Raw genomic sequence first — 16,113 nt, 5'->3', positions numbered from 1 at the left:
CTAAATGGAAGCAAGTCCTTGAAGCAATGTTCCAACATCTAGTGGAAAGCCTTCCCAGAAGAGTTGAGGCTGTTATAGCAGCAAAGGGGGGACCAACTCCATATTCATTTCCATGATTTTGGAATGAGATGTTCGATGAGCAGGTGTCCACATACTTTTGGTCATAGGGATTGAGGAAAACAGGGGTTGTGTTCCAGGTGAACTACATTACAGATGTTGCATTGCATCAATCAATGGTGGTGTGCCATGAGCAGTCGGTCATCAAATTGCTATATCAAATGATGTGGGTAGCTGATATGTTAAAAACCTATCCAGGCGTTGTGAGATCTGGCATGCATCTGCAATGTAGTCCGCCTGGAATGTGCCCAAAGTATTGGAGTGGAGGTACTCGCTGACCTCGTCAAAGAACTGCTGGGTACGTCGCAGGATGTGCTTGAGCTCGGTCAGCTCCAGGAAGTTCTTCTTCAGGGCTTCCTGGTTGGTGTTGATCTCCTTCAGCTCGTTCTCCAGCTTCTCAAATGTGGCCTGTCAATCAAACAGAGACAACCAATGAGATTAGGCTTTAGATGGGATGGGGCGTGATTCGAAAACGGTAGAAGGGGTCATAGAAATAAAATCATTAGAACGGACATAGCCTTTACTTCCTGCTTTACTCCCATTGGTAAACCTTTAAAATGGCTGCCGGTACACCCATTACAGACCCATTGATTTGAATGAGGATACCCGTTCTAGTGTTTTTATTTCTATGGAAGAGAGAGTCTATTCAGCTCCATAACAAGCAGGCATCAGCCCTAACATGAGTCCTACCTATATCCTATAATTATGGCCAATGTACGGTAAAGTGTCATCATGGGTCTTAGAGGTATTGGCTAGAGCAGGTGAACTGCTGCACAGTTCCACTTCACTGTCAGGTAGGCCCTTACAGAAAAAACACATGATTTCACATGTGGAAAATCTGGTTTTCACGTTGCTTTAAATGTTGTCACATGTTATTACATTAACTTCACATTAAGAAGTTTTGAAACACGTCACATGTGATCACGTGAAAGTCATGTGGTTTTTCCGTAAATGGAGTAGTAGTATAAGGCAAAAATGATGATTAAATGATCTGTGATATTGTGTTGTGCTAACTTTGGGTTGATGTTTAATGACATTCATAATTTCATATTACTGACATGCAGTATTCAACAGGGATAGATACCTCCAGGTCAATCATATCCCTAGGGAAGGGGACTTCGGGATTCTCTCCTGTATCCACAGTCGGGATGTTGGCTTTTTTAATCTCCTTCTCGACAAACCCTGGAAAGCAAAATACCAGGTAATATTCAATACATGTGCGAGTTTCTACCCTGGTTGCCTGTTTCTGATCTCTTGCCAACTCCTTATGGAATTGTCATGCCAAATTGCTTGACAATGGCAACATACGTAGTAGGCAGAAGCACAAACAGACCTGGGACTAAGCCATTGAGTTTCTGCATTGTCGGAGAAATAGACATCTGTGTGCCATTCTGTGTGTGGTATTCTTAACAATACTATATCTCAATGTACAGTGAATTCGGAAAGTATTCAGACCCCTTGACTTTTTTCCACATTTTTTTACGTTACAGAATTATTCTAAAATTGCTAAAAGCATTTTTTCCCCTCATCAATCTACACACAATACCCCATCACGACAAAGCGAAAACAGGTTTTAAGTCTCTGTTCACCGAACGTGCTACCTGTCCCAGACCTGCTGTTTTCAACTCTCTAGAGACAGCAGGAGCGGTAGAGATACTCTAAATGATCAGCTATGAAAAGCCAACTGACATTTACTCCTGAGGTGCTGACCTGTTGCACCCTCGACAACCACTGTGATTATTATTATTTGACCCTGCTGGTCATCTATGAACATTTGAACATCTTGGCCATGTTCTGTTATAATCTCCATCCGGCACAGCCAGAAGAGGACTGGCCACCCCTCATAGCCTGGTTCCGCTCTATGTTTCTTCCTAGGTTCTGGCCTTTGTAGGGAGTTTTTCCTAGCCAACGTGCTTCTACACCTGCATTGCTTGCTGTTTGGGGGTTTAGGCTAGGTTTCTGTACAGCACTTTGTGACATCAGCTGATGTAAGAAGGGCTATATAAATCAATTTGATTGATTAAGAAATGTTTACACATTTATAAAAAACAAAAAAACTGCAATACCTTATTTACATAAGTATTCAGACCCTTTGCTATAAGACTTGAAATTGAGCTCAGGTGCATCCTATTTCTATTGATAATCCTTAAGATGTTTCTACAAACTGATTGGAGTCCACATGGTAAATTCAATTGATTGGACATGATTTGGAAAGGCACACGCCTGTTTATATAAGGTCCCACAGCTGACTGTGCATGTCAGAGCAAAATCAAGCCTTGGGGTCGAATGAATTGTCCGTAGAGCACTGAGACAGGATTGTGTCGAGGCACAGATCTGGGGAAGGGTACCAAAAAATGTCTGAAGGTCACTCTGACAGAGCTACAGAGTTCCTCTGTGGAGATGGGAGAAGCTTGCACTGTTTGTTTGTGGGTGATTGTCTATGTTAGTGGCTTGTGTCAGCACAGGTCTCATTTGTAGCTTCACGGTCGTATTTGGTTTATTGTTCTGTGTTACTCTTTTGTATAGTGTTCAGTGTTCTCTTTATTAAAAATTCACTATGAACACATACCACGCCGCATATTGGTCCTCTGATCCTTCTCGCCTCTCCTCTTCAGATGACGAGGAGGAAGACCGTGACAGCAGCAATCCACCAATCAGGCCTTTATGGTAGAGTGGCCAGACAGAAGCCACTCCTCAGTAAAAGGCATATGACAGCCCACTTGTAGTTTGCCAAGAGGCACCTAAAGGATTCTCAGACCATGATAAACAAGATTCTCTGGTCTGATAAAACCAAGATTGAACTCTTTGAACTGAATGCCAAGCATCATATTTGGAGGAAACCTGGCACCATTCCTACGGTGAAGCATGATGGTGGCAGCATCATACTGTGGGGATGTTTTTCAGTGGAGGGACTGGGAGACTAGTCAGGACCATGGGACAGATGAAAGAAAGCAAAGTACCTTCCAACAGGATAACGACCCTAAACACACAGCCAAGATAAGGCAGGAGTGGAAGTCTCTGAATGTCCTTGAGTGGCCCAGCCAGAGGCCGGACTTAAACCAGATCAAACATCTCTGGAGAGACATGAAAATAGCTATGCAGCGACGCTCCCCATCCAACCCAACAGAGCTTGAGAGGATCTGCAGAGAAGAATGGGAGAAACTTCCCAAATACAGATGTGCCCATGTAAGGTTCTGTATTTATTTTCTTAAGTCAACCTTGTTTTCTGTTTCTTTGTGTTCTTGAACGTAGCCCTGTTTCTTTGTGTTTTTGGACGTAGCCCTGTCTTTAATTTTTTGTTCATTGATTTCACCTGTGTTAGTTACTCACCTGGTCTCATCAACTCCTTATTTAGTTCAGTTCATTCTGTTTGTGCCTTTGAGAGGTATTGTTCGTTTTGACTCTACTAAGCCTATTCCTAGCTCGTATGTGAGAACCAGTTATAGCCTTCAGTCCTAGTTTTGATTCACCTGCCTGTTTGTCTACCTGTGTATGACCATTGCCTGCCTGTGACCACGATTCCTGCCTTCTGCGAAGGTGAAATAAACATCTCTGCGTGTGAATCTACACCTTTTTCTACCTGAGTTTTCATTACAGCCAACTTGTAGAGTCATACCCAAGAAGACTCGAGGCTGTAATCGCTGCCAAAGGTGTTTCAACAAAGTACTGAGTAAAGGGTCAGAATACTTAAGTAAAATTAATATTTGTTTTTTTATATTTTATAAATGTTCATTTTTCCACTAAAAAACGTATTTTTCTTTATCATTAGGGGGTATTGTGTGTACAGTCGTGGCCAAAAGTTTTGAGAATGACACAAATATTAATTTTCACAAAGTCTGCTGTCTCAGTTTGTATGATGGCAATTTGCATATACTCCAGAATGTTTTGAAGAGTAATCAGATGAATTGCAATTAATTGCAAAGTCCCTCTTTGCCATGCAAATTAACTGAATCCCCAAGAAACATTTCCATTGCAATTCAGCCCTGCCACAAAAGGACCAGCTGACATCATGTCAGTGATTCTCTCGTTAACACAGGTGTGAGTGTGTTGACGAGGACATGGCTGGAGATCACTCTGTCATGCTGATTGAGTTTGAATAACAGACTGGAAGCTTCAAAAGGAGGGTGGTGCTTGGAATCCTTGTTCTTCCTCTGTCAACCATGGTTAGCTGCAAGGAAACACGTGCCGTCATCATTGCTTTGCACAAAAAGGGCTTCACAGGCAAGGATATTGCTGACAGTGAGATTGCACCTAAATCAACCATTTATCGGATCATCAAGAACTTCAAGGAGAGCGGTTCAACTGTTGTGAAGAAGGCTTCAGGGTGCCCAAGAAAGTCTAGCAAGCGCCAGGACCATCTCCTAAAGTTGATTCAGCTGCGGGATCGGAGCACCACCAGTACAGAGCTTTCCCAGGAATGGCAGCAGGCAGGTGTGAGTGCATTTGCATGCATAGTGAGGCGAAGACTTTTGGAGGATGGCCTGGTGTCAAGAAGGGCAGCAAAGAAGCCACTTCTCTCCAGGAAAAACATCAGGGACAGACTGATATTCTGCAAAAGGTACAGAGATTGGACTGCTGAGGACTGGGGTAAAGTAATTTTCTCTGATGAATCCCCTTTCCGATTGTTTGGGGAATCCAGAAAAAAGCTTGTTCGGAAAAAATACTTCAGTATTCCATAGTAACATCTGACAAAAATATCTAAAGACACTGAAGCAGCAAACGTTGTGGAAATTAACATTTGTGTCATTCTCAAAACTTTTGGCCACGACTGTAGATTGATGAGAGAAAAAACGATTCAATCCAAGGCTGTAATGTAACAAAATGTGGAAAAAGTCAAGGGGTCTGAATACTTTTAAGGGGTCCGAATGCACTTAATGTGGTATTATATGAACTGTCCCTGCTATGTTTTGCCCAAGCTGTCCATTCTGTTACCCACCTAGAAATAGGGAGGACCACAATGGAAATGTCTTTATTGTGTAACACTTACTGTGTTTTTAATTCTCAAAAACATTGGATGTATTGTTGGCTCACTTGGCTGACATATCTCTATACATATATTAAATATGTCAAATAAAATGTATTCATTTATTCATTCAACATATTGTGAAATCACTCACTTAGTTTCCTGTCCATCTCCTCACACCTCCTCACTTCATTCACAAACTTCCTCTGGAACACATTCACGTCTGGGTTGAGCTAAAAATTCAAACAGAAACAGGTGTCAAAGTTGCCCTTCTTGGCCAGGTCTACCTTGGGAAAGAGGTATGCTGACCTCAATCGGACTTCCTGTTTAATTAAATAAAGGTTAAATCCTTTTTTTTTTTTAAATAGATAGATGACTGGTATGTTACTTACATCGCGGAACTGAACCATTCCCAGTTCTCCCAGCTCGCTGACACAGCAGTAGGCTGCCTCAGACTGGAGGAAGAGCTGGGCAAGCGTCATCTCCTCGCTCCTGAACAGTTCCCCCATGGTGACCACCTGACACACTCACCCTTTAAGGTAAAAAAAAATAATACCCCTGTTGGCAAAATTAAGGGCAAAATGACAAGGATGGACGGATAGATAGTTAGCCTGAACAAAGTTGGGTTGGTGTGTCTCTAGCTTGAACAGTTCAAGAGCAGTAGGTCTAGCATTTGGACTACCATTCAAAAGTTTGGGGGCACTTAGAAATGTCCTTGTTTTTGAAAGAAAAGCGATTTTTTTGTCCATTAAAATATAATCAAATTGATCAGAAATAGTGTCCAAACTTTTGACTGGTACTGTATGTCATTCTTCTAATTCTATGGCTTCCTTTTTCTTTCCAGGTGTGAAAGGACTGTCATCAGGATCAGTCAACACGGATATGAGGATTAACTGTCCGTGCCCAATGGAAATCCTACTCGTGCTTAAAGATGCTAAACATATATCCGCTGCCCAGGTAGTCAACCCGAACATAATTCATATAGGTTAGGTATATTCTAATACATTTCTAAAATGTTCAAAATAACATAAAGCATATTACGTCCAATCGTTAAAATATCAAATATTCTCTCAATTTCAGAAAGCCATGTCGTTTTCTCTGCCGCACTGTCCTTCATCTCAAGGACGCCATTATGATGATGCTGCTGCTGTAGGCTACCAGTAGACTATTGAGCATCTTTCATAATATGATGAAGGCAACGGTGAACACGGGGAACAATGATAGGAATATTATTGATGAATTTATATACGTCTTTCTAACAATTATGTAGGCTAATTGAAAATTAGGAGGACACATGTCTGAAATATTGCTTGAAATGACCGGCTATAGCCATATTTCAACCAAAATGACGCCGAAATAAATAGATAGCACCTCTGTTTGATGGTCACTGAAATAAACATCTGAGTATTATGAATAGATAATAATGAATTTCGTTTATATCACAAACGGTTATATTTTGACCGAAGGTCTATGGTTATTAGGCCTACGGCCTAATGCAAATACAGAATTATTCTAACATCGTCGATTAATGGTCGACTGACCTTATTTGCAATTTCTTCCTTTTGATTTGGGATGACATAGAGTACAGTATGTCTATCACTATTATTTTAAACAACACCAAGCCGCATCGCATCATCAGCTGAAGTGCATGGACCAGAGAGGAAATGTTCTCAAGGTGAGGACACGCGACAGATGACAAGCACGTTCAAATTCACCATTTAAAAAAATGCATTTCTGTTTGATACCGTTCGGTTTGTAAAATTCACATTTACATATATAGATTTAATCAGTTATGAATTAGCTTACTTGTGATAAAATCCTTCAGAATTTCTCCAGGTCGAACGAAAGGCGCTCTCCTCACGAATCAACGTGACATCACGCAAACCATCTGCTGGGGGATGGTCATGTGATGCGTTGGGATGCTGCAAGGCTGTGCGATTAGTGTGGCTTTCGACGTCAGCCACACTTTAGTTGAGCTATTACAATGGGGTTTTATATTATGTAATGACGGTAGGCTACAAATATCTATAGATGGACTTAATACACTCTTTGATATCCATTTGATGTCATTCATTTGATGTAATTAATTGAAATATGTAATTCAAATGGTAGCCAATACCATTTATTTAGAAATTCATTTAGATGACTGATTTTGAAATTCATTTCAATGACTGATGAATGTCAAGCCGGATGCGCTTTCACACCGCTATAGCCCTGCGGCTACACCCTCGGACCCCGAGACCATCCTTCCTACCAAATCAAATTTTATTGGTCACATACACATGGTTAGCAGATGTTAATGCGAGTGTAGCGAAATGCTTGTGCTTCTAGTTCCGACCTTGTCTATAAATATATATATATATATATCTAACAAGTAATCTAACAATTTCACAACAACTACCTTATACACACACACATGTGTAAAGGAATGAATAAGAATACAGATTCTTATACACACATGTGTAAAGGAATGAATAAGAATACATATTCTGTACATATGGATGCGAGATGGCCGTGTGGCATAGAGTACAGTATATACATATGAGATGAGTAATGTAAACATTATATAAAGTGGCATTGTTTAAAGTGACTAGTGATACATTTATTTTTACCCCTTTTTCTCCACAATTTCGTGGTATCCAATTGTTTTAGTAGCTACTATCTTGTCTCATCGCTACAACTCCTGTACGGGCTCGGGAGACAACCCAACCAAGCCACTGCTTCTTAACACAGCGTGCATCCAACCCGGAAGCCAGCCGCACCAATGTGTCGGAGGAAACACCGTGCACCTGGTAACCTTGGTTAGCACGCACTGCGCCCGGCCCGGCCCGCCACAAAGCCCTGACCTCAATCTTATAGACAATTTGTGGGCAGAACTGAAAAACCGTGTGCGAGCAAGGAGGCCTACAAACCTGATTCAGTTACACCAGCTCTGTCAGGAGTAATGGACCAAAATGTACCCAATTGATTGTGGGAAGCTTGTGGAAAGCTATCCGAAACGTTTGACCCAAGTTAAACAATTTAAAGGCAATGCTACCAAATACTAATTGAGTGTATGTAAACTTCTGACCCACTGGGAATGTGATGAAAAAACTAAAGGCTGAAAAAATCATTCTCTCTACTATCATTCTGACATTTCACATTCTTAAAATATAGTGGTGATCCTAACCAACCTAAAACTGAATTTTTACTAGGATTAAAATGTCAGGAATTTTGAAAAACTGAGTATAAATGTATTTGGCTAAGATGTATGTAAACTTCCGACTTCAACTGTATCATACTTTGACTAAAACAATGAATTATTGACTTAAATCCATCATATGCTCTGGCCATTGTCTGTCAGCTCGAGAAAAAAAAGTTGCTTTCTACTGGTGTATGGGCATTTAAAAAGGCAATTAAAGTAGTAAGGCCTCGTTAGTCATTGTTTATCATCTCTACACACATAAGAAAAACCTATAGATCGTATCTGTAAAAATGTGCTGCTATTCTTAAAAAGAATTATGTACCTTTGAGAGTTTTCTCTGCAGTGGGGTAAGGGTCAAAACACAGTATCCACTCCTTCTTTTGAAGAAAATGGACACCTGCCTGCTGGGCTGCGCCACTTCCTTTGCCACTTCCTGTGTTTTCTATTTGGTTTGTATGTTTGTGATTTTAATTAACTTAGTTTTTAAAGTAAAAGATAAATGGAAAGCAAAGTATGCAGAACTGAATATGGATTGGATATAGATATGGATTGATGTTTGGAACTTAATTGCAATGATTTATGGACAAAACCATACCTTAAGAATAAATCTTTGAAAATGGTAATTTGTGTTTGCCTCTGCCTGCTCAACCCATATCCCCAAATAATGGTAAATTGTCCACCATTGGACATATTTACAGTGTAAATGCACCAATAGACTGTGATGGGAACACATCTTTCTCTTGAAATGCACTGATAGATCCAAACAATTCACGTATACTTTTTATTGAAGTGAAATTAAAAAGGTTTTTCTAGTAGGGGAAGAGTTTTAAACTTTGTCATAGTCAGGATGGCCTATAGCCTTGGAGGACAGGTAACACACCACATCACATGAATCATGGATTAATAGATCGCTTGATGAAGCTGTCCAGGTTGGTGCCCTTGTACCGGTGCTTGAAGGAGTCGTAGACCCCACGTCTTTTACTCTCGGAGGCGACCTTGGCACATATCAGGCTGTGTTTCTCCACACGGTCAGGATGAAAGCGCCGGCCACAGATATCACACTCTTTCCGGTTGCAGTCGGCGTTGCTCATCGACTGCTGTAACCCTCCATGCTGTTTCGCCTCCACTACTTCGCACCTCTTCTTCTCCTGAAATGGATTCAAAGTCACCTGGAGGAAACAGGTGAACACTGTTACATGTCATATGATATCTGTAATTTTGCATACTATTCTCCAATAAAAATATATTGCAATACAAAATAACCTGATTCAAAGTCACCTTATCTACCTTTTCTATCATGGTGGCCATCTTGGTCTTACATGAGTTCTCTAGCCACACCTTGCGCACCCTGAGGACTGCTGTGGGGGGCACAGGGAGTCTGGGGGGCAGATGCGGGGTAAACCTAGCCTTCGGCTGAACTGAAGTATCTGTACTGAGGCCATGTTGTGAACACAAATCCTCTAGTTGACTATTTCTCTTCGTCATCCAGATGATCACTTGGTTCATCTGCTCCTTCTCCTCCCTCAGTTTCAGGTATTCCTGCAGTAATTCCTCGTAACTTGCCGGAGGCTCCATTGCAAGCCAGTTGCTTTGATACCACTTTCTACATTGTTTCGAAGGTGCTGTTATATTTTCAGTGGTCAGCCATCAAATAGTTCAAACGGAATGTTCAAGGTGTACTGATCAATTATGAAATCATGGCTCACATTGTTGGGCTCATAGAATTAGTAATTATTAGAAAACTTAAGTATTCTAATTCCTAATTCTAGATGCAGTAAAGAGGTCAATGGAACCCGACTTAAACAATGCAAATGCCATGGAAACGCGTGGGGGAAAGATGCTGTGGGGGAAAGATCCCAAATCTCCATTTAGCCCCCCAGCAAAATGTGCCTACATTTAGGCGATTGTTTATATGTTTCTTTCACACTATGTTGAAGTAAAAATTGGAGTATAATGCTTGTCTGGATGTCATCGTCACCAATCATCTGTATTACAGAATTTCAATAAGCATTTTTCTACGGCTGGCCATGCTTTCCACCTGGCTACCCCTACCCTGGTCAACAGCTCTGCACCCCCCACAGCAACTTGCCCAAGCCTCCCCACTTCTCCTTCACCCAAATCCAGATAGCTGATGTTCTGAAAGAGCTGCAAAATCTGGAACCCTACAAATCAGCTGGGCTAGACAATCTGGACCCTCTTTTTCTAAAATGATCCGCCACAATTTTTGCAACCCCAATTACTAGCCTGTTCAACCTCTCTTTCCTATCGTCTGAGATCCCTAAAGATTGGAAATCTGCCGGGGTCATCCCCCTCTTCAAAGGGGGAGACACTCTAGACCCAAGTTGTTACGGACCTATATCTATCCTACCCTGCCTTTCTAAAGTCTTCGAAAGCCAGGTTAACAAACAGATCACCGACCATTTCGAATCCCACCGTACCTTCTCCGCTATGCAATCTGGTTTCACCATGGGTGCACCTCAGCCACGCTCAAGGTCCTAAACGATATCATAACTGGCATCGATAAAAGGCAATACTGTGCAACCGTCTTCATCGACCTGGCCAAGGCTTTTGACTCTGTCATTCACCGCATTCTTATCGGAAGATTCAACAGCCTTGGTTTCTCAAATGATTGTCTCGATTGGTTCACCAACTACTTTTCATATAGAGTTCAGTGTGTCGAATCGGAGGGCCTGTTGTCCAGACCTCTGGCAGTCTCTATGGCGGTGCCACAGAGTTCAATTCTCGGGCCGGCTCTTTAGTCTGTATACATCAATGATGTCTGCTGCTGGTGATTCTTTGATCCACCTCTACGCAGATGACACCATTCTGTATACTTCTGGCCCTTCTTTAGACACTGTGTTAACAAACCTCTAGATGAGCCTCAATGCCATACAACACTCAATCTGTGGCCACCAACTGCTCTTAAATGCAAGTAAATGCATGCTCTTCAACAGATCACTGCCCGCACCCGCCCGCCCGTCTAGCATCACTACTCTGGAAGGTTCTGACTTAGAATATGTGGACAACTACAAATACTCACATTAAGCATCTTCAATCCAATATTAAATCTAGAATCGTTTTCCTATTTCGCAACAAAGCATCCTTCACTCATGCGCCAAACACACCCTCGTAAAACTGACTATCCTACCGATCCTTGACTTCGGAGATGTCATTTACAAAATAGCCTCCAACACTCTACTCAGCAAATTCGCTGTAGTCTATCATAGTGCCACCCATTATGTCACCAAAGCCCCATATACTACCCACCACTGCAACCTGTACGCTCTCATTGTCTGGCCCTCGCTTCATATTCATCGCCAAACCCACTGGCTCCAGGTCATCTATAAGTCTTTGCTAGGTAAAGCCCTGCCTTTTCTCAGCTCACTGGTCACCATAGCAGCACCCACCCATAGCACGCGCTCCAGCAGGTATATTTCACTGGTCATTCCCAAAGCCAACTCCTCCTTTGGCTGCCTTCCCTTCCAGTTCTTTGCTGCCAATAACTGAAACGAATTGCAAAAATCACTGAAGCTGGAGTCTTATATCTACCTAACTAACTTTAAGCATCAGCTGTCAGAGCAGCTTACTGATTACTGCGCTTGTACACAGCCCATCTGTAAATAGCCCACTTGTAACGTTCGTTGTTAAATGAAGACCAAGGTGCAGCGTGGTAGGCATACATTTTCTTTAATTTAAATGTTCCACCAAAAAACAATAAACAACTCAACGAACGTAAAGCTAGGAGTGCAACACATGCAACACACAAAGACAAGATCCCACATCACAAGGTGGGAAAAGGGCTGCCTAAGTATGATCCCCAATCAGAGCCAACAATAGACAGCTGTCTCTGATTGTGAACCATACTCGGCCAACAAAGAAATATAAACATAGACTTCCCACCCTAGTCACACCCTGACCTACCAAATAGAGAATTTAAAGGATCTCTACGGTCAGGGCGTGACACCAACCAACTACCTCATCCCCATATTTATTTTTTGCTCCTTTGCACCCCAGTATCTCTACTTGCACATTCATCTTCTGCACATCTATCACTCCAGTGTTAATGCTAAACTGTAATTATTTCGCCACTATGGCCAATTTATTTCCATACCTCCCTAATCTTACTACATTTTCACACACTGTATATAGATTATTATATTGTGTTATTGACTGTACATTGGTTTATCCCATGTGTAACTCTGTGTTGTTTGTGTCGCACTGCTTTGCTTTATCTTGGCCAGGTCGCAGTTGTAAATGAGAAATAAATAAATACAATAAAACAGATAAAAACAACTGACCACTGATTTTGTATGCTAGCTATGCTACCAGCTTATTCGAATGGGAGTTATCATTTGTCAGTTACTTCTTATAAAACTTGAAAAGGAAATGAACAGGGATAACTAGTCAGTCACACAACTGAATGCATTCAACCGAAACGTGTGGGACAACTTCTAAATGTTATGCAGCGAAAACAGCCAAATATATCGAAATCAGACTTTAGTAACCACATTCTGGGCCTGTTACAACACATAAATCGTGACGGATTTGAAGAATATCCACTTGGTTAGAACAGATTTGTTGAATGTGCAACAATCCGACGTCCTTCTTCCATCCCCCACGGTCTGCGTTCCATTGACCTCTTTACTGCATCTATTGGTAATTTAATAGAGACAACATAACCACAGAGATCCTATGTCACAATGGCCCAGAACTGCCCAAAGTTGACTCCACTAACTTCAGAATGTTTAAGTTGTCGCTGACTGATGTAATGGATCATAGGTGGGTTGATATGCTGATTTTTTTTTTAAAGCTTGGTTTAATTATAATACACTACCGATATATAAAATAACTGTATCTCAAATGATGTAAAATGGTATGTAACAATTCTTGTTACTTCTCAATCTATATGATATTTCCTCTTAAAGCAACTCTAATTTTTGCCTCTCATTCAGATGATATTGTGTACCCATTCACCAGAGTGCATACGACTTTGAGTTTTAGGATCTATAAAAATCAAATACAGTCACTCAAAACCGGCTCTCTCTTAAACACACATTTTGATTGATTGTTTGTCAAACAGGGAGACTTCTCTCGAGGTTATTACTGTAATTGTCATACAACATCATTTGAAAATATACCCTCTAGTGAAAATTCTGGATAATCCAGATGCCTTTCATAGGGGAGACTGGGGTTGGTTGTCATACTTTTTACTCTTGTGTGTATTCCTCAGCACTTGTATATCTTACAACACTCTTTTCAATATTAGTAGATAGACAAATGTTGAAATGGGGACCATTTTTATCCTCATATCCAAAATGGAGTTATAAGCCATTAAACACACTCTGTCCACTTGTGACAACCAGCCCTACCGCGGGGTTGGTTGTCACAATGTTTGCTAGTAACTTATTCCCTTTGTAGGAAATGAAGCAATATAGCATGCAGAGTTTTAGAAATGGCCAGGCCTTGATCAAACAATATTCCTAACACAATTCCACATTTTGAGCCTTGAGACAAACAACCCAGATCTCCCCTACAGGAGTTATTCATGTAAATAGGACCTTATCTGGATGATAGAAATCGACCACAATTGTGTGACCATCCACTTGTCTTATTCACTTCGTAATCTTTCTTCAAATGTATCCTATTAATTGGTTTAAAAAATAATAATTTTAACATACTTAATACATTTAGTTTGCTTTCATCTGGCAGTGTGTATTTGCTATTAAGTACTTGAAGGCTGCAGCCATTATTGGCAAAACCTTAGGAATAGTGATGGTTTCTTTCCCCTTAACCTGAAAAACAGTGGTATTAGTAAAGTCATAAATATCGTAAAAGACAATGGCAGTAATAAGTAATTGGTCAAATATAAGTCCCTAATATAAAATAATGATGAGGCTAGCTATGCAGCATGTTTTTCTTTCAACATCAGCAATACACAAACACACACAGACACACACACCTCCACTTCTTCACATATTCGACAGATCCCAAAATATATATATAATACAACACCCACGAAACACAATAGAAAACAGGCTACCTAAATATGGTTCTCAATCAGGGGTAACGATAGACAGCTGCCTCTGACCAGGCCAAACATAGAAATAGTAAATCATAGAAAAATGAACATAGACAACCCACCCAACTCACGCCCTGACCATACTAAAACAAAGACATAACGGGCGACTCTGGCAGCTCCGGACAGACGGGCGACTCTGGCAGCTCCGGACAGACGGGCGACTCTGGCAGCTCCGGACAGACGGGCGACTCTGGCAGCTCCGGACAGACGGGCGACTCTGGCAGCTCCGGACAGACGGGCGACTCTGGCAGCTCCGGACAGACGGGCGACTCTGGCAGCTCCGGACAGACGGGCGACTCTGGCAGCTCAGGACAGACGGGAGACTCTGGCAGCTCAGGACAGACGGGAGACTCTGGCAGCTCAGGACAGACGGGAGACTCTGGTAGCGCTGGGCAGGAGGAAGGCTCTGGCAGCGCTGGACAGGCGGGTGCACCTGTAGGGAGGAGACGGAGAGACAGCCTGGTGCAGGAGGCTGCCACCGGAGGGCTGGTGCGTGGAGGTGGCACCGGATAGACCGGACCGTGAAGGCGCACTGGAGGTCTCGTGCTCCGAGCCTGCCCAACCCTACCTGGCTGAATGCTCCCCGTAGCCAGGCCAGTGCGGCGAGGTGGAATAGCCCGCACTGGGCTGGGCTGGCGAACCGGGGACACCATGCGTAGGGCTGGTGCCATGTACCCCAGCCCGAGGAGACGCACTGGAGACCAGATGCGCTGAGAAGGTTTCATGGCACCTGGCTCGATGCCCAACCTAGCCCGGCCGATACGAGGCGCTGCTATGTACCGCACCGGGCTATGCCTGCGCACCGGGGACACAGTGCGCCTCACGGCATAACACAGTGCCTGCCCGGTCCCTCTCTCTCCACGGTAAGCACGGGGAGTTGGCGCAGGTCTCATACCTGACTTCGCCACATAGCCCGTGTGCGCCACCCAATACATTTGTGGGCTTCCAGCCGCACTGCCGTGCAGCCTCCTCATACCGCCGCCTCTCAGCTTTGGCTGCCTCCAGCTCTGCCTTGGGGCGGCGATATTCCCCAGCCTGTGCCCAGGGTCCTTTGCCGTCCAGGATCTCCTCCCATGTCCAGGAGTCCTGATCTCGCTGCTGCTGCTGCTGCTGCCCGTTACCACGCTGCTTGGTCCTTTGGTGGTGGGCGATTCTGTAACGGTCATCGATGGTGGAAGAAGGTGAGGACCAAGGTGCAGCGTGGTATGTGTCCATATTTATTAAAATGAACACGGAAATAACAATAATAACAAAGAGAAACAACCGAAAACAGTTCTGGCTGGTGCAGACACACAACAGAAAACAATCACCCACGAAACACAATAGAAAACCGGCTACCTAAATATGGTTCTCAATCAGGAACAACGATAGACCTCTGATTGAAAACCATACCAGGCCAAACATAGAAATAGCAAATCATAGAAAAACGAACATAGACAACCCACCCAACTCACGCCCTGACCATACAAAAACAAAGACATAACAAAAGAACTAAGGTCAGAACGTGACACTTATTCTAAAATTGATTAAATTGTATTATTTCCTAATTCCTCTACGCACAATTCCCCATCGTGACAAAGAAAAAACAGGTTTTTAGAAATGTTAGCAAATTGATTAAAAAAAACAACAACTTAAATATCACAATTACATAAGTATTCAGACCATTTACTCAGTACTTTGTTGAAGCACATTTGGCAGCAAGTACAGCCTCGTGTCTTCTTGGGTATGACGCTACAAGCTTGGCACACCTGTATTTCGGGAGCTTCTCCC

General features: G+C 42.5%; 1 protein-coding gene across 4 annotated transcripts in view; it reads right to left on the bottom strand.

Annotated features, from left to right (window-relative positions):
- LOC139368218 (V-type proton ATPase 116 kDa subunit a 1-like) overlaps positions 1-6,988 on the bottom strand; it is a 40,480-nt gene extending 33,492 nt beyond the window's left edge. The window contains exons 1-5 of one of the 4 annotated variants that reach the window (XM_071106879.1): positions 6,887-6,988; positions 5,473-5,612; positions 5,235-5,313; positions 1,202-1,299; positions 397-525 (exon numbers count right to left, since the gene is read on the bottom strand). In XM_071106879.1, coding sequence (XP_070962980.1) covers positions 397-525; positions 1,202-1,299; positions 5,235-5,313; positions 5,473-5,589 — 423 coding nt within the window. In that variant the 5' untranslated portion in view covers positions 5,590-5,612; positions 6,887-6,988. Of the gene's footprint in view, positions 1-396; positions 526-1,201; positions 1,300-5,234; positions 5,314-5,472; positions 5,639-6,621; positions 6,680-6,886 lie in introns of those variants that run through there. The other 3 variants (XM_071106876.1, XM_071106877.1, XM_071106878.1) reach the window with 3 other exon arrangements.
- Between the last annotated feature and the right edge of the window lie 9,125 nt (positions 6,989-16,113).

The sequence above is a fragment of the Oncorhynchus clarkii genome, chromosome 16, assembly GCF_045791955.1.
Source record: "Oncorhynchus clarkii lewisi isolate Uvic-CL-2024 chromosome 16, UVic_Ocla_1.0, whole genome shotgun sequence".
Taxonomy (NCBI): Eukaryota; Metazoa; Chordata; class Actinopteri; order Salmoniformes; family Salmonidae; genus Oncorhynchus; species Oncorhynchus clarkii.
The sequence above is the reverse complement of the archived record's forward strand: the minus strand, read 5'-3'. Positions and strand labels throughout refer to the sequence as shown.